General features: G+C 38.3%; 1 protein-coding gene across 2 annotated transcripts in view; it reads left to right on the top strand.

The window, feature by feature from the left end:
* Positions 1-14083, top strand: part of DSC3 (desmocollin 3) — a 49934-nt gene extending 35851 nt beyond the window's left edge. The window contains exons 14-17 of one of the 2 annotated variants that reach the window (XM_045065481.1): positions 2358-2479; positions 7546-7803; positions 9669-9711; positions 9794-9927. In XM_045065481.1, the coding sequence (XP_044921416.1) occupies positions 2358-2479; positions 7546-7803; positions 9669-9695 (407 nt within the window). In that variant the 3' untranslated portion in view covers positions 9696-9711; positions 9794-9927. Of the gene's footprint in view, positions 1-2357; positions 2480-7545; positions 7804-9668; positions 9712-9793 lie in introns of both variants that reach the window. The other variant, XM_013051475.2, reaches the window with a different exon arrangement.
* The last annotated feature ends 12007 nt before the right edge of the window (positions 14084-26090 follow it).

Genomic DNA, 26090 nt, shown 5'->3' with positions numbered 1-26090 from the left:
TGATGGAATATTTCCAGGGAGAAGGAGCAAGATCCTTTTTGAGATACGATTTCATGCTTGCACAGAGCTGTTTAGAATTCCTTAGACTGCACCAAATCTGTCAACACATAGTTTTCATTTTTGGTCCTGATACTACCCCTTTAGGGCTAAATAAAACAATCTAAAACTTCTGCCATATAAAAGTCCATGACAAGCCACTGGGAACTCTTCTCATCCTTTAGCCACGGCCTTATGGGAATGACTCGGATCATGGCAGTATCTCTTTTTGGGGGTGTATCTTGCTAGTTTTATTTTTTTTTAACCTCCTCCTTGCTGGTTGTTTAGCTCCCAATGACATCGTATTTTCCCTCCTTTCTTCCATCCACTCCTCCAGCCTGAGTTAATGGTTGTTCCTTTGTTCCGTGATAGGACTAGAGGTTAAGAGCAAGACTCTGGAGCCAAATTATCTGGGTCTGTAACCAGCTGTATCATTTGCAAGCCATGTGACCTGGGGCGAGTTACGTACCGTGCTTCAGTTTGCTCATCTGCAAAAGGGGGATATTTGGAGTAGCCTGCTTTATGGGGCAGGGCTGAGCCGTAATTGAGTTAATGCATGTAAAGAGCTTAGAATAGTACAGTGTTCAGTATTTTCAGCAGCTCCACAAAATACATATCTACTGAAGACCTACAATATGCCAGACACCTGTCTAGGTGCTTGGGGGTCATCCGTGAACAAAACAGACAAAACCAAAAACAAACACTGTGCTTTGTGACAGCAAGCTAATAAAGAAACAAAATGCCGTAGAGGAAAAATTGAGCAAAATAATTAGGAACTGTAGTCCCGCGGAGTGTATGTGGTGATTGTGGGAGATAATGGTGAGTGACGGCAGCTTTCGATGGGTGATTTGGTTGAGGCTGACGAGATTATCTTTTCTTCTTTCTTTCTTTTTTTTTTTTTTTTAATATTTTAAAAAATATTTTGTTTATTTATTTGACAGACAGCGATCACAAGTAGGCAGAGAGGCAGGCAGAGAGAGAGAAGAGAAAGCAGGCTCCCCACTGAGCAGAGATTCCTGATGCGGGGCTCTATCCCAGGACCCCGGGATCATGACCTGAGCTGAAAGCAGAGGCTTTAACCCCCTGAGCCACCCAGGCGCTCCCCGCCCTTTTTTTTTTTTTTTGTCTGAAAATGTTCCTTTTCTAGTTAAAAATATATATATATATTTGTTTATTTATTTTTAATTATGCTCAGTTAGCCAACATACAAGGTTATCTTTGATGATTTTTGGAAAGGTGAGAGTCAGCCAAGTACAGTACCTGGGGGAAAAGTTTTCAGTCAAGGGGAAAGTCAGCTTAAAGGACCTTAGGTAAGAGGGTGCCTGGAGAAGTCAAGGCATGGCAGGGACACCCGTGTGGCTGGAGTGGAGTGCATTGAGAGAGTGGGATTGGACATGGAACCAGAAAGGTAACAAGGGGCCACATAGAGTGGGCGGGCGTTGGCACTCTTTTTCTATAAAGGGCGAGAGTTAGTATGTATTTTACATTTTGCAGGCCATGTGGTTTCACTTAGAACCAATGAAATCTGCCCTTCTAGTAGGAAAGCCACCATAGAACATTTTTCAGTGATGGGCATGACTGGGTTCCAATAGAACTTTATTTATGGACGCTAACATTTGAATTTCATATAATTTTCACATGCAATAAACTTCTTTTAATTTTTAAAAATTATTTAGAAACCATAGCTCATGGGCCATACAAAAACAATGCAGTGGACTGGATTTGGGGCTGCAGTTTGGTCACCCTTGATTAGAGGGGCTTGTAGAACATAGTAAGAATTGTCATTATTACAGCTAATTTTATTATCACATATTTCAACCTCCCGCAGGTATGATGTAGAATGAAAATTCTGAATACAGAATTTTCAAATACAGAATAGTTTTATTTAACACAAAATACAGAATAGTTTTATTTAAGGTACTTGGAGATAAATCTGTTCTGTTGAGAAAAGTCTGTCGTGTTTTCATATAGGTAAACCTTTCTTTTGGGAATCAGTAAATCTCCTTAAAGTCTCTGTCTTAAATAAACATCATTGAATTTTTTGAAAATGTATTACTTAACTCAAAATTGTATATACTTTAACATCATAGAGACAATTCAAACTCTTTAAAGGAGCTATAATCAAAATATGCATATAATTAATTCCAATTTTAAAGTCTAAGCTAAATCATGGCCTATTAATTTAGGAAAGCCAAGGTAACTCAAGGTACCATGCTTGGTGGCCTTGTGTTCCTCCCATGTACCTGAGGTAATAAAAAACAAAGGATGAGTATTTTATTCTATATATGTTAAACTTTTTTTTTTTTTTTTTTTTAATGCAGCTGTATTGCTAACTTTGGTATGTGGAGTTGTTGGTGCAAAAAAAAAAAAAGGTTTTCCTGAAGATTTAGCACAGCAAAACTTGATTATATCAAACACAGAAGCACCTGGAGATGATAAGGTGGTAAGTAATTTTTTAAAATGACTGTTTATTTATCTGAGTATCTCCCATGATTTCTTTTACTGATTCTCATGAAGTCATTTTGTAATTTGGGAGTTAAAATTTGTATTTTTAGTTTGGTCAGCTTTCATAGGCAGAAGTATTTTATCTGTCAATATTCAAATATTTATGTAGGTGGCATTTATTGAACTTTTTAAATCAGATGTGTTGTTTTAATTATCATTCTTCCACTCTCTAGTGTTATGATATCAAACTTTCTCTTTGATGTTGTGAAATTATTATAATAACAGTGTGTCAGCCGCTCTCTTCAGTGTACATTTCCAGATACTACTTGTTTATCTGACTCTTTGACCACTTACCATAGGGAAAAAAAAAACCTTATTAAAAGTTTTCAAGATAAACTATGACCATATCAAAGAGATACATATATTTTTAGAAAGTGTGGGGGAGGACAGATGAGTCAGAAGAGTATTTCCACTCTCTTTCCTTATGTGTTTCTTGAGACCGCTGAGGTGTGCTTAGTCCTGGGCTTCTTGTTTTGGGGGATGTGTATTTAAAAAGTTCTTACAGGTCATGTTCTTCCCTCAAAATGATTTCAAAGTATTTATGAGAAATTGGATCTACTTTTATGGGAAAAATAAGTAGGAACATGCCAGTATGCCATTAGCACCAATGTGATAGTCACTGTTGTTCAAAGATACTTACGGTACGTAAGTGCGTTCCTGATGTCTGGATGAACTGGAAAGGCTTAGTGAAAGAGGTACACATTCCCTGCTACTTTAAAGAATAAGAAGGGTGAGAGAGTGGAGAGATGGTAGGACTAGCTAAGGAGGTGGAAAACAGCCTTAAGGACAAAAAAAGGAGATGGCAACATTTGGAGATTATTCCACAAATAGTAAAAAAATTGATTTGAAATGGAAGAAATGATGTTTCACAATAGAAGCTTGACATTAAGTCAGGCTTTTGTGGGGAGAGGGTGTAAGAGAGGAGTAGGACATGGGACCCTCATATGCCATATTAAGGATTTGGGATTTATTCTCTTGGTCAGGAAGAGCCAATGAAGGCTTTTCTGCATAGAAGGGCATAAAGGGAGCAGCGTGATGCTGAGTGAGTAGGGTGGTCGGTGAAAGAGGAAGATGTAGGGGACAGGGAAGATAAAGGATTAGAATCTCAGTGGTTGAAGCAGTGGGTAACTCGGATAATAGTCATTGGAAATAGGGATAATAAATATTTCAAATGCATAAATGATAAGCTTGTTAGCTTTTGAGTAACAAAATAAAAATGAAGTCAAAGTGACAGAGGCCATAACTAAGGACAATTACTTTATATCAAGTCTTTTCTGTATCTTGGTGTGAAGGGATCTAGAAAGAATTCTTTTTTTTTTAATTTAATTTTATTTCTTCAGTGTTCCAAGATTCATTGTTTATGCACCTCACGCAATGCTCCATGCAAGACATGCCCTCCTTAATACTCACCACCAGGCTCACCTAGCCCCCCACCCCCATCCCCTCCAAAACCCTCAGTTTGTTTCTCAGAGTCCACAGTCTCTCAGTTCATCTCCCCCTCCGATTTAGCCCAATTCACTTTTCCTTTCCTTCTGCTAATGTCCTCCATGTTATTCCTTATGTTCCACAAGTAACTAAAACCATATGATAATTAACTTTCTCTGCTTGACTTCTTTCACTCAGCATAATCTCCTCCAGTCCCGTTCATGTTGATAACAAAAGTTGGGTATTCATCCTTTCTGGTGGCTGCGTAATATTCCATTGTATATATGTACCACATCTTCTTTATCCGTTCATCTGTTGAAGAGCATCTTGGTTCTTTCCACAGTTTGGTTATTGAAGGCATCTTTTGTATTGACTTTATCTCTTTAACCACCTCCCACCATCAGGGAGAATCATTGCCCACCTCTGCCTCATAGGCCTACATATGGAACCCTGTAATTATTTCTCCATTCAGAAAACACATTTAGTCCCTTAACAGTCCTTGACTCATAGTAAGTTCTTATTTTATATCGAAGGAAATTACTGAGATGTTCATAATATTTGTTCTTGGCTATTTGATGCCAGAGCTGTAGCATTAATGGGCCTCTCCACCATAATGTACTCATCTGTATTGTTACCTGTTCTCTGTTAGGAACACTTATCAAAAGGACTCAGAATTATCAGTTTAATTTTAGGTATATTTTTATAAAAGGTAACAACATTTCTTAGTGGATGTGTAAGCTCATTTTAGTACAATGAGTACAGGTGATGATGACTTTGATTCTGGAGCTAAATTTAAGTCAGAGACATTTAGGTGGGGTTCAGAGCTGGTTGAAAAGTCAGGACCAGAGAAGTTAAATCTGCAAATCATTGACATGGAAAAGGAGTCATTGATACCTTGTGAGAATGAGCTTTGGGCAAACACGTGGAGATGGTCAGGAAGGAACAGAGAATAGAAGAATGTGAAACAGGGCACTGTGGGCTGAGTCTTGGTTTTGGTTAAGCTTCAATTTTCTTCGTATTAGCTTGCATGACCTCTGAAAACGTGTTTATAATGATAAAAATTATACCATCAACGATATTTGATAATGAGAGTTTTTTATTTTGTTTTTTAATGAAATTTCACTGTAGCAGCAACCTAAGCAAAAAATATAGGGTAGCAGTGCCACCAAATGGCTGCTTCTCAGTTCTCTTTTCTGGTATAATTTTCCCAGGCAGTGAGATACCATGTATGACATTTATAGATACGTTTCAGATTCTGAAATATCCAAAACTCCAAATCATCTGAACTTGAAAATCTTCCGGTTTAGTTAGAGACTCTGCATATTAAATAGTAGAAAAACAAGTTGGTAACAAGATCACAATGGAGCCTGATTCTAATGGAGGTCTCGCCTGACAGTCGCAGTTCATAATTAGAACTGACACGCTTGAGTTTACTGCTCTAACTTAACGTCTCGCCGGCAGCCCAGAGTTCCATATGAGGTTCCCGCATTAAGTCGATGCTTAGTCAAGTCTTTTTTTATCTTCAAACACTCCCTCGACGGTCCTCCTCTAGTTCCTTGCTTATCTCTTTTTCTTTGAAACTGGGCTTGAGAGATTTATACTTGATTTCTCTATGATATTACTTTCTGTTTATTCAGCACTTCTTGGAAATTCTTTTGACAAAGATCACCAAGGGCCACTTTTTTAGCATGAACCTCATCGGTGGATTATTGTTCTTAAACCACTTTGATGTTTTCTCCTTCCCATAATCCTCTCTGTGTGGCTTCAGAGTTGTGCCTCTTGGATTCCTCTATGCTCCAGAAGCTATTTCGTATCATTTCTGTCCTCTGATTCCCTTAACCACCCTGTAAAACGTGTTTTGTTTTGTTTGTTTGTTTTTCCTTGTGGTTCTATTCTTAGCCTTCTTTTTGTTTAGTCTACCATTTTCTCTGGGTGTTAGAGTTGATTCCCGTGGCTTTAACTACCTCCTGTGTGGTGGTGACGTCTGAAATTATGGATCCAGCTCGACTCCCCAACCTGAACTCCAGCCCCACGTATGCATATACTCATTTTGGGCATCCATGGGTTTCTCAAATATACCATGTCCAAAATGGAACTGTTCACCCTCCTCTCACCCACGAGTGTGTCCTTCATCCCTGCTTAAGTGAATTATACCATTTGTCTACTTGCACAAGCAGAGCACGGAGGAATAATTCCTGACTCTTCCCTTTGCTGTTTCATCCATCTGACCATCAGTAAACTTTGTATGGAGTCCAACCACTTTGAATCATCATTGCTTCTCCTATGGCCAGCGTTTTTTTTTTTTTTTTTTTTTAATTAAAATTTTTATTTTTTATAAACTTATTTTTATCCCCAGGGGTACAGGTCTGTGAATCACCAGGTTTACACACTTCACAGCACTCACCAAAGCACATACCCTCCCCAATGTCCATAATCCCACCCCCTTCTCCCAAACCCCCTCCCCCCAGCAACCCTCAGTTTGTTTTGTGAGATTAAGAGTCACTTATGGTTTGTCTCCCTCCCAATCCCATCTTGTTTCATTGATTCTTCTCCTACCCACTTAAGCCCCCATGTTGCATCACTACTTCCTCATATCAGGGAGATCATATGATAGTTGTCTTTCTCTGCTTGACTTATTTCGCTAAGCATGATACGCTCTAGTTCCATCCATGTTGTCGCAAATGGCAAGATTTCATTTCTTTTGATGGCTGCATAGTATTCCATTGTGTATATATACCACATCTTCTTGATCCATTCATCTGTTGATGGACATCTAGGTTCTTTCCATAGTTTGGCTATTGTGGACATTGCTGCTATAAACATTCGGGTGCACGTGCCCCTTTGGATCACTACGTTTGTATCTTTAGGGTAAATACCCAACGTTTTTATCATGTTTCACCTAGAACGATCAGTGACTTCTCTGATATCCATGACACTCAACTTGTCTTCTCATTTGTCTTTTACATTTTTGCCTAGAATGGTTTTTAAAAAATACATCTCTTTCCTGTTATTAAAACCCTTCTTGGAGTCCCCATCATCTTCTTGATTGTTCAAATTTTTTAGCATGGCATATGGATCTTCATGTTCTCTGGCCTTTTGTAACCCCCTCCCCGCTACTCCCTCTCTCACTTTGAACTCTTTGTGGGAGCCATTCTCAGCAGGTTGAAAGTTGAGGACCCTTTGTGTGTAAACCTTCCTGCAGATAGTGCTTTCTTCTTCACATTTTTCAAGTAGGAGTTCCTCAGTACAGTGTTTTCTAGTCTGTTCCACTTACTCTGTCTGGGCTTGGATTTTAATGCTTTTTCCTATAGCATTCTATATTCACCTATGTATACATTCTTAGAGTAATTACCTATTTTTCTGCCTCATTGGAATAAGAGCTTCTTGGAGCCACTGAGGGATAATGTCCCTCTTTGCATCCCTACACTGGGCAGAGAATTTGAAAATATAAGTGTCCATGAATGAATGGATGAATCAATGAAAGGTTAAATAAACGTTCTCTCTCCCTTGTCTTCTTATGACTTTACTTGGAGTCTGTTTCCTTTCAATACAAATGGTCTTTTTAAAATTTTATTTCAGTGTTCTGGCAATGGCTTTATGACCCAGACAGTCAACAGCTCCGGCCAAGGCTTTTGTGGTACCATGGGATCAGGAGTGAAAAACGGAGGCCAGGAGACCATTGAAATGGTGAAAGGTGGACACCAGACCCTGGATTCGTGCCGGGGAACTGGGCACCATCACACCCTGGATTCCTGCCGGGGAGGACCGGTGGAGGTGGATAACTGCCGATATACCTACTCCGAGTGGCATAATTTCACTCAGCCCCGTCTTGGTGAAGTGAGTTTCCCTGAGTGTTTTGCCTCTGTATTTAAATGCCCAAGTGTAGAACAATAGGAAATTGCAGTTAACACGGACTTTCAGAAGCTGCTTTTCCATATTTTTCAATGTATCCTTTCTTTTTCATTCTCTGGTCATTCCCTGCACTCCCCCCAACCCCCACTCCATGCCCTTTGATTTTGTTACATTCTTTAACGTGAAAGATTTTATTCCATCTTCCTATTTCTTTTAGTTTCTAAAATCTTGTGAGAACTCGAAGTTTTTAAAAACATAACCCTATTAAAGTTACACACCATTTTTAGATGTCGTTTACCTCATCAACTAGTTTAATGTAGAAGAATGTGAAAAAAACATCTCATTCCCTACAGTCACAAAACTCCCCAATCCCATCCGCGTGTCTCTCTGAAAACAAAACATCTGTACACAATTCTAGAGTGAACATTCCCTAATAGGAGCTACAGGAACTCTGCATAATGTAAGAAGTACCATTCAAATCCAAAGTGTTTTTATTCAGGGCAAAGCAAGGATAATCAAAGAAAAGAGGGATTAAATCATGGATTTTCAGTCCGGGCAGCATGTCAGAAGCCTCTGGGGAGCTTTGAAATGATGCTAATACCTGTGCTCTACCTGGAAGGATTTGGATATAACTGGTTTGGCTTATTATTCTTATTATTACTTTTAAATCCCCTCAGGTGATTCACATGTGCCACCTGGGTAGAGAAGCACTGGATTCAGTATTCTATCTGGGACTAAGTTGTCTGTTTATCAGAGTGTACGGGTACTGTTGTAACCCCCCTACAGTGGACCAGAAGCCCTAATCCTTTAATGGGACTGCAGATAGACACCAGTCCGTGACACGGCTGCAGCCGATCACATGTCCAGAGCGTATTTTGTTTCCCCATCAAATTAAAGTATTCATCTTTGTTCTGTTTCTAGACAGTCAGCATGCATGTATGATCAGGTTGGAAAGGAGTGGAGCTTAAGAGGCATTCTTAGGGGTGTGTACTAATGTGTGCCTCGGGTAATGGAGTCTGAGGCTGAAATGATCCCGAAGAAAGACACCTGGTAACATAAGTCAAAGAAGGACGCCATGGGTCGGAGAGGGAATGGGACCCCTGGGGAGGAGGGAGGAGGCACAGGAGTTCCGACGGGCTGGCAGCCAGGCCGGTAACAGACGGTGAGGCTGGATGCTCAGATGGGGCTGAATGCTTGGGTGTTCCATTCCAAAGGCCTGGTTTCTGCAATGAGGGTGATGGTGATTATTTTTAATTTCGCTAAAATGCTGGGTGCATCTCTATTTTGTCACATTTTGGCTCTCTTGGAAACTTGATTCTGAAGCCAATGTGGTAATTCTTGCTTACTTTATAACTGTATGTTATCGTGGTTTCAGTTCATGTTTATTGGATATTTACTACTTGCTGGGAAAAAACAAGAGCATATTTGGTGCATTATTTTTTCATCATTATCGTGAGATAGTCACTGTGTATATTCCCATTTTAGACATAAGAAGAGTTAGAAGTGAGACTTGAAGATGCTTAGTAACCTGCCCAAAGTCATAGACATTGTTGGTAAAGCCAGAGCTTTGACTCAAAATCAGGACTATTTGAATATTCAGTATCAAATTCTTAACCTCCATACATACTGTCACCATTTTGTGGACTAGCCTGACCTCTAGATATAAACTTTAGGGTTAAGCATTTAACGATAATTTAAATGTGCTTAAATATGACATTGATATATATATATATATATATGTATATATATATATAATTTTTTATTTCGTATGGATTACTAGAAATGTAAGATATACTGACTTTGTGGTACGGTTATGCTATCGACCAATCATGTGCATTTTTTGTATGTAGGACTCCATTAGAGGACACACTGGTTAAAAATTAAACCTAAAAGGTAAATAAAAAATAAATTTTATGTTTGTATGTGTAAGAGTGTTTAAAACAATAATAGAATCCTTTTTTTTTTTATCTTACAGAAATTGCATCTGTGTAACCAGAATGAAGATCACGTGCCATCTCAAGATTACGTCCTTACATACAACTACGAAGGAAGAGGATCTCCAGCTGGTTCTGTAGGTTGCTGCAGTGAAAAACAGGAAGAAGATGGCCTTGACTTTTTAAATAATTTGGGAGCCAAATTTACTACATTAGCAGAGACGTGCACAAAGGGATAATGTTAAAGTGTTACAATTAGACATGTATTTGCCAGATATCCTGGAGGTTTCCAAAAGGAAAGAGATATTGTAATGTTCAATTTCAATTTCTAATACATATATGGATATATATTAGACTTTTAATTTCTAATATATATAAAGCTAGAAATATATAGATATCTTTAATATATCTATACATTAGAAAAACTATATAATTTTTCTAAATTTTGAATTGTACTATTTACCAATTTGTATTTTTATAGCAATTTGTTGCTTCTGTTTTCCAAGGAGTTTGAAATGTTAAAGTGCATTTTGTCTTCTTTACTGCCAGGTAAAGAGACAGCTAGAAAATCTTATATGGTATCATTGGAATTAAGGTCTATAAAGAACCTGCAGTGAATGTGTTGAGTTAGTATTAGTCCAATGATAGCTAAGCAGTACTTGATTGGATATAGAATAGCTATTTGGACTAGAAATTCTGTTCTTGTTCCAGATATAAATTTAAGTGGAATAGGATTATATCAAACATTGTGTTAAATTATATTGCATTTTTTAGTTCTTCAAAAAATCAGTACCACTGAGCTGGTAGCTCCAAAGACTACTAGAATTTCATTTCCCTTCTAGTTAGCATTTAGATCACGAAGAGCAGTTCTATCCACTTGATTGCCCTAATAAGCTCTTAAAAAATACATAGCTATGGTGTTAAAGTACACCAGGGAAGTGTAGACCAAAAAATTGTGTTGTTTTTATGCTTTTGAATGTGTGCTTTATGGTTTGCAAAAGGATTATTATGAGGAATATATCTGAGTTTCCTTATTTTCAAGAAATAACTATATTCACTATACAGAGAATTATTGTCGGCATTTTAATGAAAAATGCCAAAGATCTATTGAGATTGTAATCACAGGTCTTGACATCTTCTTCCCTGAGATTCAGGACTACTATTGATAACTTGTAGTAATGAAAATTATGCTGAGGAAAGAGTTACTTTTCTTGTTTTTAATATTGTACTTGCATATTTTTATTTGCAGGTTTAGCACATATTGAATTTTATTTTCTCTCAATAGCAATTATTTGCAATTACAATATGTTATCCTTAGGTGGATTGTGTCATGCCCCATATTCTGAAGAAACAGACCCCATCAGAGTTCAGAGATGAGTGCATTTCTATTCACTACCATTTTCACACAAATTCCTCCTTATTAATGTAGATAAATATTTTAAAATACTGTAAAGAATCAAAAGAACCCCTTGGTGCAATTTAATATCTTCCATAATGTTGCTTAAAGTATAATGGGTCTCAAATTTGTTCAGCGATATGGTCCTTGGAAGAACTTGCAAAATATCCCAAAGCAATAATTAATACCTAATTTTATGATGAATCTAATACCACATTATTATATACTCACTTCAAGTGTTAGCTTAAAAATAGACAAGAAATATGAAGTATCACCAATTGAAGAAAATTTTGGAAAATAAGACAAAATTACTTAAAAATTTTGCAGCTTTTTGGGACTTACCCCTCCACCACGCCCCCGAAACTCTTTATTTGACTTTGAGTCAGAATTTGTGACCTACCCCATGTAGTGGCAAAGTTCAGTATGAATATAGGCTTACCTGACTTTCTCTTTCTCTATACAGAGAGAGAGGGAGAAGAGACAGACAGTGGTATCTCCCACTTTTCAAAATTTTGTGTTTCACGAAAGACCTGCATTAATACCTGTTTTTGATAACTTAAAGATGTCTGAAGAAAATTTTTGCTTATGTGAAAAAAAGATAAAAAGTGAAAATAGCATTTACCAGTTGTCCTGCAGTGAGCCCTTACAGAGGCAACACTTCCCCCCCACCCAGGGCAGCGGGACCCCACCAACCCCTACCTTCCCAACTGTCCTCTGCTTCTCCACATCCAGCTGACAGAGCTCTGAATTGGTGCCTGTGAGGATCTATGTTTTATTTCCATTTATTTTGTGTATCCCTCAGTAAGATATGTCTTAAGGTACCAGAAAAGCCAAAGGGAAGTTAATTTTGGGGTCTGGAAACACACAGAAATTTTCCATGTAAATGAATGGTAATTGCTTCTTTGCTTCATGCCATTTCAGCTTCCAGAAATTTTCATAGGAATGCTATAAGGGTAAACACACACACACACACACACACACAATGTAAATATATACTTATATAAAACTATTACTCAATGCCATGTATAAAATAAAATGAAAACCAAAGGGGAAGATGGTAACATAAGGTTGGGTATGTCCAAAATGGGAGTCCAGGGTTTTAGAAAGAGAGAGCCTCTCATACTTAGGTCTTCTGTGCTGCAGAGCTGTGCACATCAGGAAATAGTTCATGTACATTCATGTAATTTTTTAAAAACTGTAGACAGCTAATTAAACATCGCTGGTTTCAGTGGAAAGGAGAGAGGAAACTAGGTGGAACAGTAGCTTTGCTTCGCAGATTGACTCTGCAAGCACAAATTAGGAGCAAACTGTAAAGGCTGTTACAGCTAGGGCTGCCTGACTCCCGGTGGCAGGGTTCCAGAGATGAAATGCTTTTCTTGGAGCTAATACTGAAATCTTCTTAAAACCCAATTCTGGTAAAAGGATTCTATCACCATTTTCTTTTTCTCTCCTATCTACTGACATTTTAAAAATTTAGAGCTGGATAACCATATTCTGTTGGACAGATTTGAGGGGATAAAAGAAGCTGGCATGGGAGCACAAATCTTACTGAAGGGACTGAGTGGAAGCATGACCATCCTAAGGCCCATCGTCACGTGCTGTGTTCTAATTTGAGCCTGGAAATGATAAAATACCACTTCCCCATTCACTGCCTGGTTTCCACTGGCATTGGTGTGATTCAAAGAAATCCAGCTCTCTTATCAGTCCCCTTTAATCTCTCTCCCAATATTGTCGATAACACTTAGGTGGCCAAATGCTCCAGGCTGTCAATCACCTTTTAATATGAACTAGTTTTTATGCGATTGCCTTCTTACAGGGATTTTTTCATGTAACAGAAGAAATAGAAATTTTGAATACAGTAAAGAAAAAGACCGAGAAGTCATTTGGAAATACGGGGGACTTAGGGAGAATGCAGGCCCAAGTAGGGTATTTGGACAGTTAGCAACATGAAAATCCAGGCCTTCAAGGGCAAGGAGAGAAGCCAACAAAGGGACAGGAGTGGTAGTAAATATTATTTGCTACTTAAATTTTCCTAGGCCAGGCCCTCCTTTTTTCTTCTTTTCAGGCCAGTGGAGGCTCCCATTTGATTTGGGTGAACTATCACCTCCCCTTTCTTCCTGCCTCACCTTATTTGGAGTGTGGAATCGAGGGAAGAGCTGACTGCATGGTGTGTCCACAGGCATTTACAGGATGGGCCTGAACTGGCTGTGTGGAACAAACACGGCATTCATGGGGAATGCTTGCTCCCTTACGGAGCCCTCCGGGCATTGAGATAGAAGGTTCAATTAGGTGTGTGTCTGCATTATTTACTTGGTGCCACATTTCCCATTTTCTAATTTTTCTCTGAAATGTAGATTTTGAGACTTAGGCCTTTCAAAGGGTACTTTTCCTTTTAAAGTCTTCTTATGTTTAATGTAAACATTTATAACGTGGTATTCATCTTTCCTTATATGTATGAGGGGGAAATTATGCTATTTCAATGTGAAAATTGCTCTCATTTTTTTCCAGTAAATATTCTTGAATTTTTAATGTAAATGTACAGATTGTTTTTTCATATTTTTATAAGGAAGCAGTGAACTCTCTAAAATGCAGTGAGGTTGGGGTTGCAGCATTTTTAACAAAACTTTAAGTCTGCTATTAAAAGAAGTTACTTCGCTTTTAAAGAAACAAGGCAGGTTAAAATAAGCAACAATTGGATGTGTAAAGTAATAGTTGCAGATACAGGTTGTAATAAAACTGTTAACTTGTCATCGTGTCTTTACTATAGTTAGAGATTAAATGGTTCCAAGATGATGATGTTATAAAATTGTGCTTAAGGCTGGCATGAAAATAGATCCTTGATAATGTCTTCATTGTATTCCTGGAGAATTTTTTATTTTATTTTAATTTATCTTTAAAATATTTTATTTATTTATTTGGCAGAGACACAGCAAGAGAGGGAACACAAGCGGGGGGAAGGGAGAGGGAGAAGCAGTCTTTCTACTGAGCAGGGAGACTGATGCGGGCTTGATCCCAGGATCCTGAGATCATGGCTTGAGCTGAAGGCAGACACTTAACCAACTGAGCCATCCAGGCACCCCTCCTGGGGAATATTTTAGAGAATCGGTCATTACCAGGCTGTCAAGATCATACATATTAAACTGTTTGGGGGGAAATCATAGTTTGGGGGCACATCTTTACAAATGATATCCAGATAGATATCATTAGTATCTAATGGATATTAATATTAATATTAATGGATATCTAATGGATAGATATCATAGTATCTTTCCATCTATCAGACTGTCATTGGGTAAGAAGTATTGGAAGGTAGTTGTAACTGTATAGTGTTCCAAAAATAAAATGCTATTATAGCATTCTCACCTAGAGCAGTGTAGTCAAGTGGAAACATGAGTTCAAGAAAAAAAAAAAAGCAAGAGATATTCCAATCTTTGTTCTGTCACTTACAGAATATGTGACCTTCAAGCTTTGTTCACAACTAAATTATGGTGCTGTTTATTTCATGGCGAATTTTTTCCCCAAGTGTGTGTGTGTGTGTGTGCGCGCGCGTGCGTGCTTTCCCACAAAGGTAAAGCTGACCATTTCAAAAATGTGCAAGTTGTATCAAAAGTTTAAATTATAGTGTAACTTGGACAATACTTTCAATTTCAGGAAATTTTATTGTGATTATTATTTTTATTTCTAAATATTTGTCTTTAAAAATGTTCATTGAATTTTTGTTTCTGATATCAAAACATTCAGTGAATTCCAAGCATACAGCAGAATTGACTCAGTGAAATACTGGTTCACAGAGGTTGAGAAGGGACATGTCTGGTCTAGAGTTAGACTGTTCACGTGTGAATCCTCGCTCTGCCACTCACTATCTCTGTAGCTTTAGAGATGCTACTTATTCCCTTTCTTAGTCTGAGTTTTCTCATCTTTAAAAGCAAAATGACAATACCAAACTCAAGGGGTTGCTGACATGACTATATGAGTTACTATGTTTATAGCATGTAGAACACTGCCTGTGATAGGGAAAGATATATAAAGGTCAGGTATATAGGCAATAAAATTATGTAGTTGCATATACTATAATATCTAATCTTTTTTTAGGGAAGAATATATATATATATATATATATTCTGAACAGATTCTTTACTGACAGTGGAATTATGGTGGATTTGTATTTTGTGTTCGTTTTCTACAACAAACATATTTAATTCTTTTTAAAGGGTTAATCCTAGCTCTACAGTTTCTTTAAGGCTTTTGTATTAGGATTAGAATTGGCTATATGGGGACGCCTGGGTGGCTCAGTTGGTTAAGCAGCTGCCTTCGGCTCAGGTCATGATCCCAGCGTCCTGGGATCGAGTCCCACATCAGGCTCCTTCCTCGGCGGGAAACCTGCTTCTCCCTCTGCCTCTGCCTGCCATTCTGTCTGCCTGTGCTCGCTCTCTCCCCTCTCTCTCTCTGATAAATAAATAAAATCTTAAAAAAAAAAAAAAAAAGAATTGGCTATATGGACAGAAAATAAAATGGCAGTGACTTAAACAGGATCCAGATTAAGTTAGCAGGTCTCACTATTCTGATAGCTTATTTTTATTCCATCCATTTGAGCCTTAGAACTTTTGTTTTCCCTTTACTATTTTTCCCTTTAATTATGATAAAATTCACATAACATGAAGTTCACCTATTTAAACAATTTTAACGATTTGATTTTTAAGTGCTCTCCACACCCAACGTGGGGATCGAGTATACAACCCCGAGATGGAGTCAGATGCTGCACCCACCCAGTCAGCCAGGTGTTCACCTGGAGCCATTTCATTTTATTTTATTTTTAAAGATTTTATTTATTTATTTGACATACAGAGATCACAAGTAGGCAGAGAGGCAGGCAGAGAGAGAGGAAGGGAAGCAGACTCCCTGCTGAGCAGAGAGCCTGATGCGGGGCTCCATTTCAGGACCCTGGGATCATGACCTGAGCTGAAGGCAGAGGCTTTAACTCGCTGAGCCACCCAGGCACCCCACTCCTAGAGCCATTTTAAAGTGCACAATTCGGTGGCATTCATTCAGAACATTGTACAACCAGAACATTTCCATCCTTCAGTTTCCAAAAAGAAAACCCTTGAAGCTGCTTACTCCCATTTTCCCATTCCCTCTGCTCCTGGCAACCACTGATCAGCAAGCAGAATGGTGGTTGGCTGGGGTCGAGTGGGGGTGGGGAGGAACCAGAGGGTTGTTGTACAATGTGGATAGTTTGTCATGCAAGATGAAAACATAACAATGTGCTTATAGTTAACAGTACTATACTGTGCACTTAAACCTTTGTTGAGGGTAGGTCTCAGGTTTCCTGCGATTCACCACATTGCAACAATGATAAAAGAAATACTTCCCTTCAAGATAAACTGGTTTTGCAGTGTTCTATGGGCGAGGTAAGTTCCATGAGTCCTCGAGGTAGAAGAGACTTGGTGTTCTGCCGGTGCCTCCCAGCTCCCAGGGTCCATGGTGCATTTTCAGCTATCTGTATGAGAGTGGAGGACACACTGTTCAGTCACACCTGCCTCGCCCATGCTTGAGCACAAACAGGAAAAGACACTTGGGCAGCACAAACACGTGGGCTGTGCCCCAGAAGCCTGATGTTCCATTTGACTTCAAGAGCAGAAGGATCTTTGGGAGCCAATTTGGAAAAAACCAAACGCTGGCAGAAATACCTGCGACCTTTCTCTTCTATAATTGTTCTCTGTCTCCTGTGTACGATGCAACCGCAGTGGGAGGTAGATCTGCACTGTGGATATGAGCCCGTAGTTTATAGTTGGGGAAGCTAATAGATGTAATATGACTCCAGAAGAAACCTGAATATTTGTTACTAAGTTCCCACAAAATTTGCAGATTTCATTTTTTTCTTTTCAAAGTACATGAAGGGAATTATATGCTGTGTGACATTACTGTACTGACATTTCATTTATTAAAAGATTTACATTCAAACTTTAGTAGGTTTACTTCCTGATAGAAGTAAATTGGAGTCTGTGGAGTTATGTTACTGTTTACAGAGTTCTGCTGAGACTGGCATTCTGGCTCACAGACTGTGCAAGTTGCCCTGATGTGATGTGACAGGTTCCAAGCTAAAGGGCAATTTCACAGAAATTCCTAGTTTCAATTTCTAATTGAAATTTGTTTTCTTTTCTTAATATGGATCATCACAGACAGGTTAAAGCAAATACATAATTATATAAGATTACTTGGGGAGAGGCAAGAAAATGGCTCAAGTATATGAGGCATGAGAAGAGGAAAAAAAGAAAAAAGTGATGTAATTTTATTGGACTCAAACCAGGTTAGTCACATTTCTGTTCTGTGATTCTGACTTGGTGAAGCTGGACGCATCTGACCCACCAGGGCAATGTGTCTCTGAGTGAAACAGCAATACCCTTTCCAGTCCAATGCTCAAACTGTATTCTTTACAGGGGGTGCTCACTCCCCCATACCCACTTGATTCAGAAAGATCATGTATCATTTCAAAGGAATTCTGTTATATATATGTGTTTACTTAGGCTACAAATAATATCCATGATTACAAATTCAGATGTAGAAAATGTCAGTATTTTTTCATGATTTGTCTTTTGTCTTCCTCTACACCCCATTCAGAGGAATGGGGCAGAAATGAAATAAAATGTAAATTTTATCAGTCAGATTAAAATTAGGGTTCTCCCTCACTCTTCTATTATGTCTGAGCTCCAAGGAGTTTATGCTACTTCCAGCAATTGGGGATCAAAGTGCCAGGTCTCTGTTCCTGAGATCTTGAGAGCCAAGGTGTCTCCCATTTGTTTTCACTGTATTTGCCAACTCTTGAAAAGCTTGTGTGCTCCTCTAGCTCATCTTTCTGAACAGATTTGCTAAGTGATCTAAGAATTTGAATCAATTCAAATTATTGAAATAAATTATCTCAGACAGCCAATTAGTCTAATTTCCTATCTCCAATCTACACACCAACACACATACCAAATATGTAACAATAGAGTAAGACTATTATCTTGATAGATGAGACTAAGAAAACATAAGAACAATGCTCTAAAGAGAACAACAACAGCAACAAAAAAACCCCCCAAAAACCCATGGGTATACACAAACGAAACAGAACTTCCAAATTTGAATAGAATTTCTGTTGTTCTAAATAGGTACAAAAACTGTTGGGCCTGGCATGCAAAAAATATTGAATTTGTCAAGTAACCTGGAGAAGCTTTTTAATCTCTCTGTGTTTAAGTTTATTGTCTAAAGCTAGGTTCTTCAGTAAGTGAGTCAGTCAGTCATTGACAATTACTTCTTGGTCATCTACCACATGCTAAGTGTAATTCTAGGTGCTAAAGATATAGCAGTGGGGGCTCCTGGGTGGCTCAGTCAGTTAAGCACCCAACTCAATTTCGGTTCAGGTCATGATCTCAGGGTTTTAAGATCAAGACTGGTGTTGGGCTCCTCGCTGTGTGTGGAGCCTGCTACGAAGACTTTGCCTCCCTCTGCCCCTCCCATCTCTCTCTCTTAAAAATAAATAGATATAAAAAATCAGGACACAGCAGTGAATAGCCGAAGTCTGATTGTCACAACAATTGCATTCCAAGAAGGGAGGGAAGACAGAAAATGAACAAATGCACAAATATGTGTAAAATGTCATACTGTAATAAACGATAGAGAAATAAGACAGAATAAGAGAGAATTATGGGAGATTTTTATTTTATTAAGAGTGGCTGCAGAAAGTCCTTATGGGAGGGTGGAATTTGAGCAAAAAACCTGTAGGAAGAGAGTAAGCACCTCATGCTGCTATGAGGGCAGGGGAAGGGAGAGAACATTTTGGGGAAAAGAAAGAGCTAACACAAAAGCCCTGAGGTAGGACTTGGCTTGGTATATCCCATGAAGCTCGTGCAGCTGACCTAGAGAGGAAGGGAAGAAGAGTGAGAGGAGGTGGGGTGGGCAGGCCGGCGGGGAGCCCCGTCCTTCAGGGTTCTGTGGCTATGAGAGTGGCTTCGGATCTTCATTGAATAAGGTTAGCCTATTGGAGGGAATGAGTTCTAACGATGACTATGCCATAACGAGAAACGAGTTAGCATGTATAAAAAGTTTTCTTCTTCCTCTTCTCTCTCTTCTTCCTCTTCTTCTTCACTACAGAATCCTCTTTCATAAGTTTTGTTTTCCACCTCAGTTTCTTTTTCTTCATTTCTTCTCCTCTTCCTGCTCCATCACCCCCGCTCCCACCCCTCCACTTGATGTCTTCTATTTACTGCCTCCCAGAATCAGAACTGAGTTCCTCCCAGCTTTGCTACTTGGCAGATCCCTTCATTTGCACATCTCAGGGGAGGCGTCTGTGTGAGGGACTTTGGACTATCACAGAGAAGACATAAATACTCATGAACTAGCGAGTCTTTTTGAGAACCTAAACTGCTAACATCAGCATTTGGCCTCTTGTTCTTCTGACAATGGGAATCTGACTTTTCTGACATGTCTTTACAGTTTGAGCCTGGTCTGTTCAGATCCCGTGTTTGCCTTCTGGCCGATTTACATTCCTTTGAGGTTTTGTCTCCACCCCAAGTCAATCTGTTCTGGTTATAGTGCTTGAAAAAAAATCCCTTTTAAACAGAGCCTGCTTGTCCTTCCTAATCTTACATCATGGCTTGGCCTTCTATATTCTACTGTCTAGATTTCTATTCATCTATATGCCAGCAGCTCTGTAATTTTATGTGCTGGTAAGAAAGGTAAAAGATGTAAATAGTCCTGCTCCAAGGAGCCTACTAAATAAATACCCAGAATGATCTTGATGATTAAGCAGATTTTAATCTGCAAAGATCTCAAGGAAATAAAATGGCAATATATCTAAATTTATTATTAATTAAAATTCATCTCCATTCTGTGTACTGATGTTTAGTTTATATAAAAAGAGATGACATTTGTCAAACTGTTTTACTAGAGAACTTTTCCCTTTGGGATTATTTATGTGTCTAAATAATATGTTTCTGATATTTTAGGAAGGCATCAATGTGGCTAGTGTATGATACAATGATTATTAATGCATTTTATCTATTATTAATTACATCACCTGTACCCAAACTCATAGTTAATATGGTCTTATTTTCTTTTTTTTTCCTTCTCCTTTCTCTCTTTAAAACCAAATGCTTTATTTCATATGCCATAAAAGTTCAGTGCAATTCATGTGTGGTGCATAGATATTTATAAGTGCTTTCTTCCTGCTGCTGCTGCTTATTCCAAACATGAATCAAATAAATGTATTTGAGATGGTTTCTATGAGAAAATTAATTTATTTTTCATACCTTGACAACATTAGGTGAAAATCCCAGTTTTGGGTTATGGGCTATTTTCTAAAATTATATTTTAAAATTAATGAAGTTAAGAATTCAGCGTAGAGACCAAAATAAGTGGCTTTTTTCCCTGCTCTTTTACTTTCCCCCTAAAATAATACTAAACATGCAGATATTGCCCACACTCATGCCTCTGTTGGTGAGAAGACTTCTCCCCCTCGAAAATCAAGGCATGTTCAGAATTCCCGTATTTTGAGGAGTCAATAGGAATTCCACCCTCCCCCAAGGAGAGTTATGTATTTTACTAATTTCACTACGAACCTTGAGACTGAGATAATGGGCAATGGTACCAAATACAGTACTTTATTCTTTATTCAAGGACGTTTTAACTGGCAGGTTTCTTTCTATTCCTTAATAACAATACTGCACAGCAAGTAGGCATAATTTCTGGACTTCGAAATTTCTCAGAAGAATTTTGTAAAGTAGTTTTTTGGAAGAGACATACAATTCATACATTTTTTGTCAGAGATTTCACGCTGAATAAAGTTGAGAGTCCACCAGTGGGATTCAATCAGAGAAGAGAAGAGAGTTCCCATACCAGTACCGACCTTCCTGGACTGCTCTGAAGATTAACCTGCCCGTACACGCACTATGCTTAGCCCGGTGCCAGGCTTTGAGTGAGCATTCAGGAGAAGTGAGCATTTGTTTGGTTATTCGGTATTAGCAGACCTAAAGTCAGAATTGGGTTTAAATTCCCAAGCTTCATCACTTACTAGAAGCTCTCATCTGTGGTACTGTGGAGGCCCTCACAGTGAGCTGAGTGTCCTTAATGCCTGGACTCTACAAAAAAAATACATTGAGGGTCATAAACTAGCAGGTTCCACTTAGAAGCTTGACCTTCATTGCTATTTGGCATCTTATCCCTAAGCGTCCAAGCTAAACAAACAAAAAAAATCTATTTGAATGAATCATCACCTGAATGGCTTGGCACAAGGATTAAGATATACTATGTGTCAAATAATAATGTTATGCTCTACATCATACCCTATGGTGATCCTTGATCAAATTCCTATTAACCTAAGATATCCCTGCCCCTCTCAATGCATTTCATGATGCTTTTCCTTTCTGGGAAGAGTAAATTACATTAGCGTTGAATAAAACGTAACTTATTAAATCAGCTAGTTGAGGAGGCTCCTGGGAAGGAGAGGGCACAATTGTATCCTCAGTGAAGATCCTCTTCCTCTTTTCATCTTCTTGCAATTATGGCTCATCTGTGCCATGCCTTATATAATCGTGCATTCTTTGATTCTATCTGTAAACCAGCCTAGGTCCTCAATGGTAACTACTTACCCCAGATTCCATACAATATTTGAGAACAAATTCTGAAGCTTTTGTAGTTTAGCATGAGCTCTCACTTTTTTCTTTTCCTTTTCTTTCTTCCTTCTTCCCCTCCCCCCTTCCTCTTTCTTCCTTCCTTCCTTCCTTTCTTTCTTTCTAGGTCTCACTTCCAAAGAATGTGTTTTTATGGGTACCTTCTGAAGTTTCCCCCCACTCACTTTTCAACTCCCTGCTTCTTTATTCCTCAGAAGGTTTCTATTTGATTGCACTGGTCCCAATTCACCAATTCACTGATTTTACTAGTCCTTGTATTATTTTGTTGTCTGAGAATTATTTTTGTATGATCATTTTCTACTGTTATGTAGAAATTACCACAAATTTAGTGGCTTACAACCACACATTTGTTATCTTGATTCCTTGGGGCAGGAGCTGAGCCCAGCCTAGCTAGGTCCTGTGCTCAGGTCTCATGAGATTGTAATCAAGATATTAGCTGGCCTGTGGGCTCATCTGGAGGTTTGCTATGGAAGAACCGCTTCCAAGCTCTTTCAGGTTGTTGGAAGAATTCATTTCCTTATAGCTGTAGAATTGAGGGCCTCCACTTTTGACTGGCTATTGTCTTTATAGGTTGTCCTCAGGACCTTCAGGCCATGCAAATGCTCAAAGCCACTCCATGTCCTTGCCTGGTGGGCTTTCTCAACACAGGTGCTTGCTTGTCTACCTCCAGTCCAAGCCAGAGACTTACATAGAGCAACCCAATCATGGCAGTGATGCCCCATGGTCTTTGCCATATTCCATTGGCTATATGCAAACCACAAGTCTAATCTGCATGCAGAGATGGAGGAGTGACACAAAGCCACGGGCACCAGCAAATCATAGGGGATCACTTACGTCTGTCACCGCATCTTGTCACACACACATGTGTCTCCTGGTCTCACTGAAAATGAAGCTTCAAGATTTTATATCTATGTTTTGTTTTTAATGTTTCTTACTGCTGTCTTATGAATTCCGAGAGAAAAGGTAGAAAAACACTGACAGATCTCTCTGTTTAGGGAGGTGGGTGGAGAATGGGTTAGATGGGTGATGGGCACTAGGGAGGGCCTATGTTATGATGAGATCTGTGTGTTATAGGTAAGTGATGAATCACTAAATTCTACTCCTGAAACCAATATTACATAGATGTCAACTACCTGGAATTTAAATAAAAATGTGAAAAAATAAAGTCAAAATAAAGATGCATTTACACTATTAAAGAAAAAGATCTCTATGTTTATACTGAATGCCCATTGATAGAAATTTTAATGATTTATTAAGAGATACAGAGTTCTGGATATATAACATCTTACATCTCTGTCATAAACATGTGGCATTTTCTCTTGTAGCTGTTCTGTCTAGATGCAACTGATTATAATTTGCATCTGTAATGTTTAAGATGATTGGGAAGAGTAAGGGAAGGAAGAAAACTAACATTATTGAGTACATGTTGGATAGTTAGAATTTAATTCTGACATGTTGCTATGTTTATTTTATAGATCAGGAAACCAAGGTCAGAGATTAAAGAACTGGCTTAGAGCCATAGAAATTGTTGTGGGAGAGCATGGGGCTGAAGTAGCTCAAGTTCATACCTCAATCTGTCTCCCTAGGATGCTCCTTAGTTTCTATGTTTTTTGTTCCTAAGTGGTTATGGTGCTGAGAGTTCTATAGAAAACTTCTCAGATCGGTGCAGTCAACATTTCATTATTTGAAATTATTAAAAAATGAGATATTCTAGTGCTTCTCAGAATTGAAAAGGAAGTACATTCTGAGGTTGCCACAGTAGCTAGAGTTTTTGTGTGTGTCATTTAGGTCCATATGGATAATTAAGTTGTTCAAATATTGTATTTTCTTTCTTTGTCCACCCATTTTATCACACTTCTGTACTGAGGGAGGTTAAAACCTACTATTAATACGGATTTGTCTTTTTCATGTCTCTGACAATTTCATACAAACTTGGAATTTTTACATCTTCCTTTTGAATTGGTCATTTGGCCATTATACAATTTTTCTTTTTATCTCTTGTAATATTTTTTGCCTTCAATTCTAATTTGTGTAGCTACACCAGCTTTCTTTTGCTAAGTGTATGGCATTTCTCTTTCTCTTTCCTTTATTTTCATCACATCTGTGCCTTTACTTATTTATTGTATATTTTTAAAAGATTTTATTTATTTATTTGTCGAAAACAGAGAAAGAGAGAGAGAGAGGGAGTACAAAAGGGGAAGCGGCAGGCAGAGGGAGAAAGAGACTCCCTGCCCAGCAAGGAGCCCCACGCAGAACTTGATTCCAGATCTCTGGGACCATGACCTGAGCAGAAGGCAAAAGGTTAACCAACTGAGCCACACAGGTGTCCCTATTTATTTATTTTATTTTTTAATTTATTCATTTGAAAGAAAAAGAGTGAACAAGGGAGAGCATGAGAATAGGGAGGGTCAGAGGGAGAGGCAGAAGCAGACTCCCCACTGAGCAGGGAGACCAACAAAGAGCTTGATTCCAGCACCCTGAGGTCAGGACTTGAGGCAAAGGCAGATGCTCAACCGACTGAGTCATCCAAATGCCCTAAGATTTGATTTGATTTGATTTGATTTTGAGAGAGAGAGAGAGTGGGAGGGGCAGAGGGAGAGGGAGAGACACAGAATTCCAAGCAAGCTTCATGTTGAGAATTCAACACGGGCTGGATCTCACAACCCTGAGATCATGAGTTCAACCTAAATCAAGAGTCACTTAATGGACTGAGCCAATCAGGCAACCCTAATTCAATTTTTAAAAAATTATTTCATTATATCGCTACTAAAGTTCTCTCTCTCTCTCTCTCTCTCTCTATATATATATATATATATATATTTAGATAGCTTTTTGATATGAAATTCACTATCATACAGTTCACGCATTTGTAATGTGCAATTAATTGAGTGGTTTTTACTATAGCCAAAGTTGTATAACCACCATCATTAATTCAAATACATTTTTGTCAACCTTCAAAGAAATCCCATACCCATTAGTTATAATTCTCCAGTGTCTCCAGCCTAATGCACTAACCAACCAGCCCACAGATCTGCCTATTCTGCACATTTTATTTCAATGGAACCATACAATATGTGATCCTTTGTGACTGTCTTCTTCAACTTAGTGTAAGATTTTTAAGGTTTATCAAAATGGTGGCAAGTTACTTTAGTCTTTTTATGGTTGAAAACAATCCACTGTCTGTATATACACATTTTGTTCTTTTATTTGTCAGTTGATGGACATTATGATTGTTTCCATTTTTTTTCTTTTTTTTTTTAGTTTTTATGGATAATGCTTTCATGAATATGCATGTACAAATTTTTGTGTGGATATGTTTTCATTTCTCTTGGGTATATAGCTAGGAGTGAAATTACTGAATCACATGGTAATTCTATGTTTAAATTTCCAAGAAACAGTTAAAATGTTTTCCAAAGCAGCTGTACCATTTTACATTCCCAGAAACGTTGGGCGAGTGTTGTGATTTCTCCACATCCTTAGCAATGTTTATTATCTGTTCTATTGTAGCCATTTCAGAGGATGTGAAGTCATATCTCATTGTGGTTTTTATTTCTTTAAAAATTTTAGGCTTCTATTAATAAGTATATTGGCCATTTGTGTATCTTCTTTGGACACTTATCTATTCACAGCCTTTGTCTGTTTTTAAAGTAGGTTATTTTCCTTTTTATTATTGAGTTCTAAGTGTTCTTTATATATTCTGCAGTCAAATGCTCTACTACTGAGCTATACCCCTCTAAGTGTTCTTTACATATTCTGGATATACATCTGTTACCAGAAATATAGGGCTCCTGAGTGGCTCAGTTGGTTAAGTGTCTGCCTTTGGCTTAGGTCATGATCCCAGGGTCCTGGGATCCATTCCCGCATCAGGCAAGGGAGCCTGCTTCCCCCCTTCCTGCACTCCCCTGCCTGTGTTCTTTTTTCTCTCTCCGTCAAGTAAATAAATAAAGTCTTAAAAAAAAAAAGAAATGTAATTTGAAAGTATTTTGTTTCATTTTTTTCAGATACCCTTTTTACTTTCTTGATACAGTTCTTTGTGGTTTTTTTTGTTTGTTTGTTTGTTTATTTTTAAAGATTTTTAAAATGTAATCTCAGCATTCAAGGTGGGGCTCGAATTCACAAGCCCAAGATCAAGGCTCAGATTCTCTACTGACTGAGCCAGCCAGGAGCTCCTGATGGTGTTTTTTAAAGTACAAATATTTTTCGTTTTAAGAAGTCCAATTTATCAGGGTGCATTGGTGGCTCGGTTGATTGGGCGACTGCCTTCTGCTCAGGTCA

The sequence above is a fragment of the Mustela putorius genome, unplaced genomic scaffold (genome assembly GCF_011764305.1).
Source record: "Mustela putorius furo isolate JIRA1106 unplaced genomic scaffold, ASM1176430v1.1 tig00003858_pilon_pilon_pilon, whole genome shotgun sequence".
Classification (NCBI taxonomy): Eukaryota; Metazoa; Chordata; class Mammalia; order Carnivora; family Mustelidae; genus Mustela; species Mustela putorius.
This window is presented reverse-complemented; position numbering and strand designations above follow the sequence as displayed.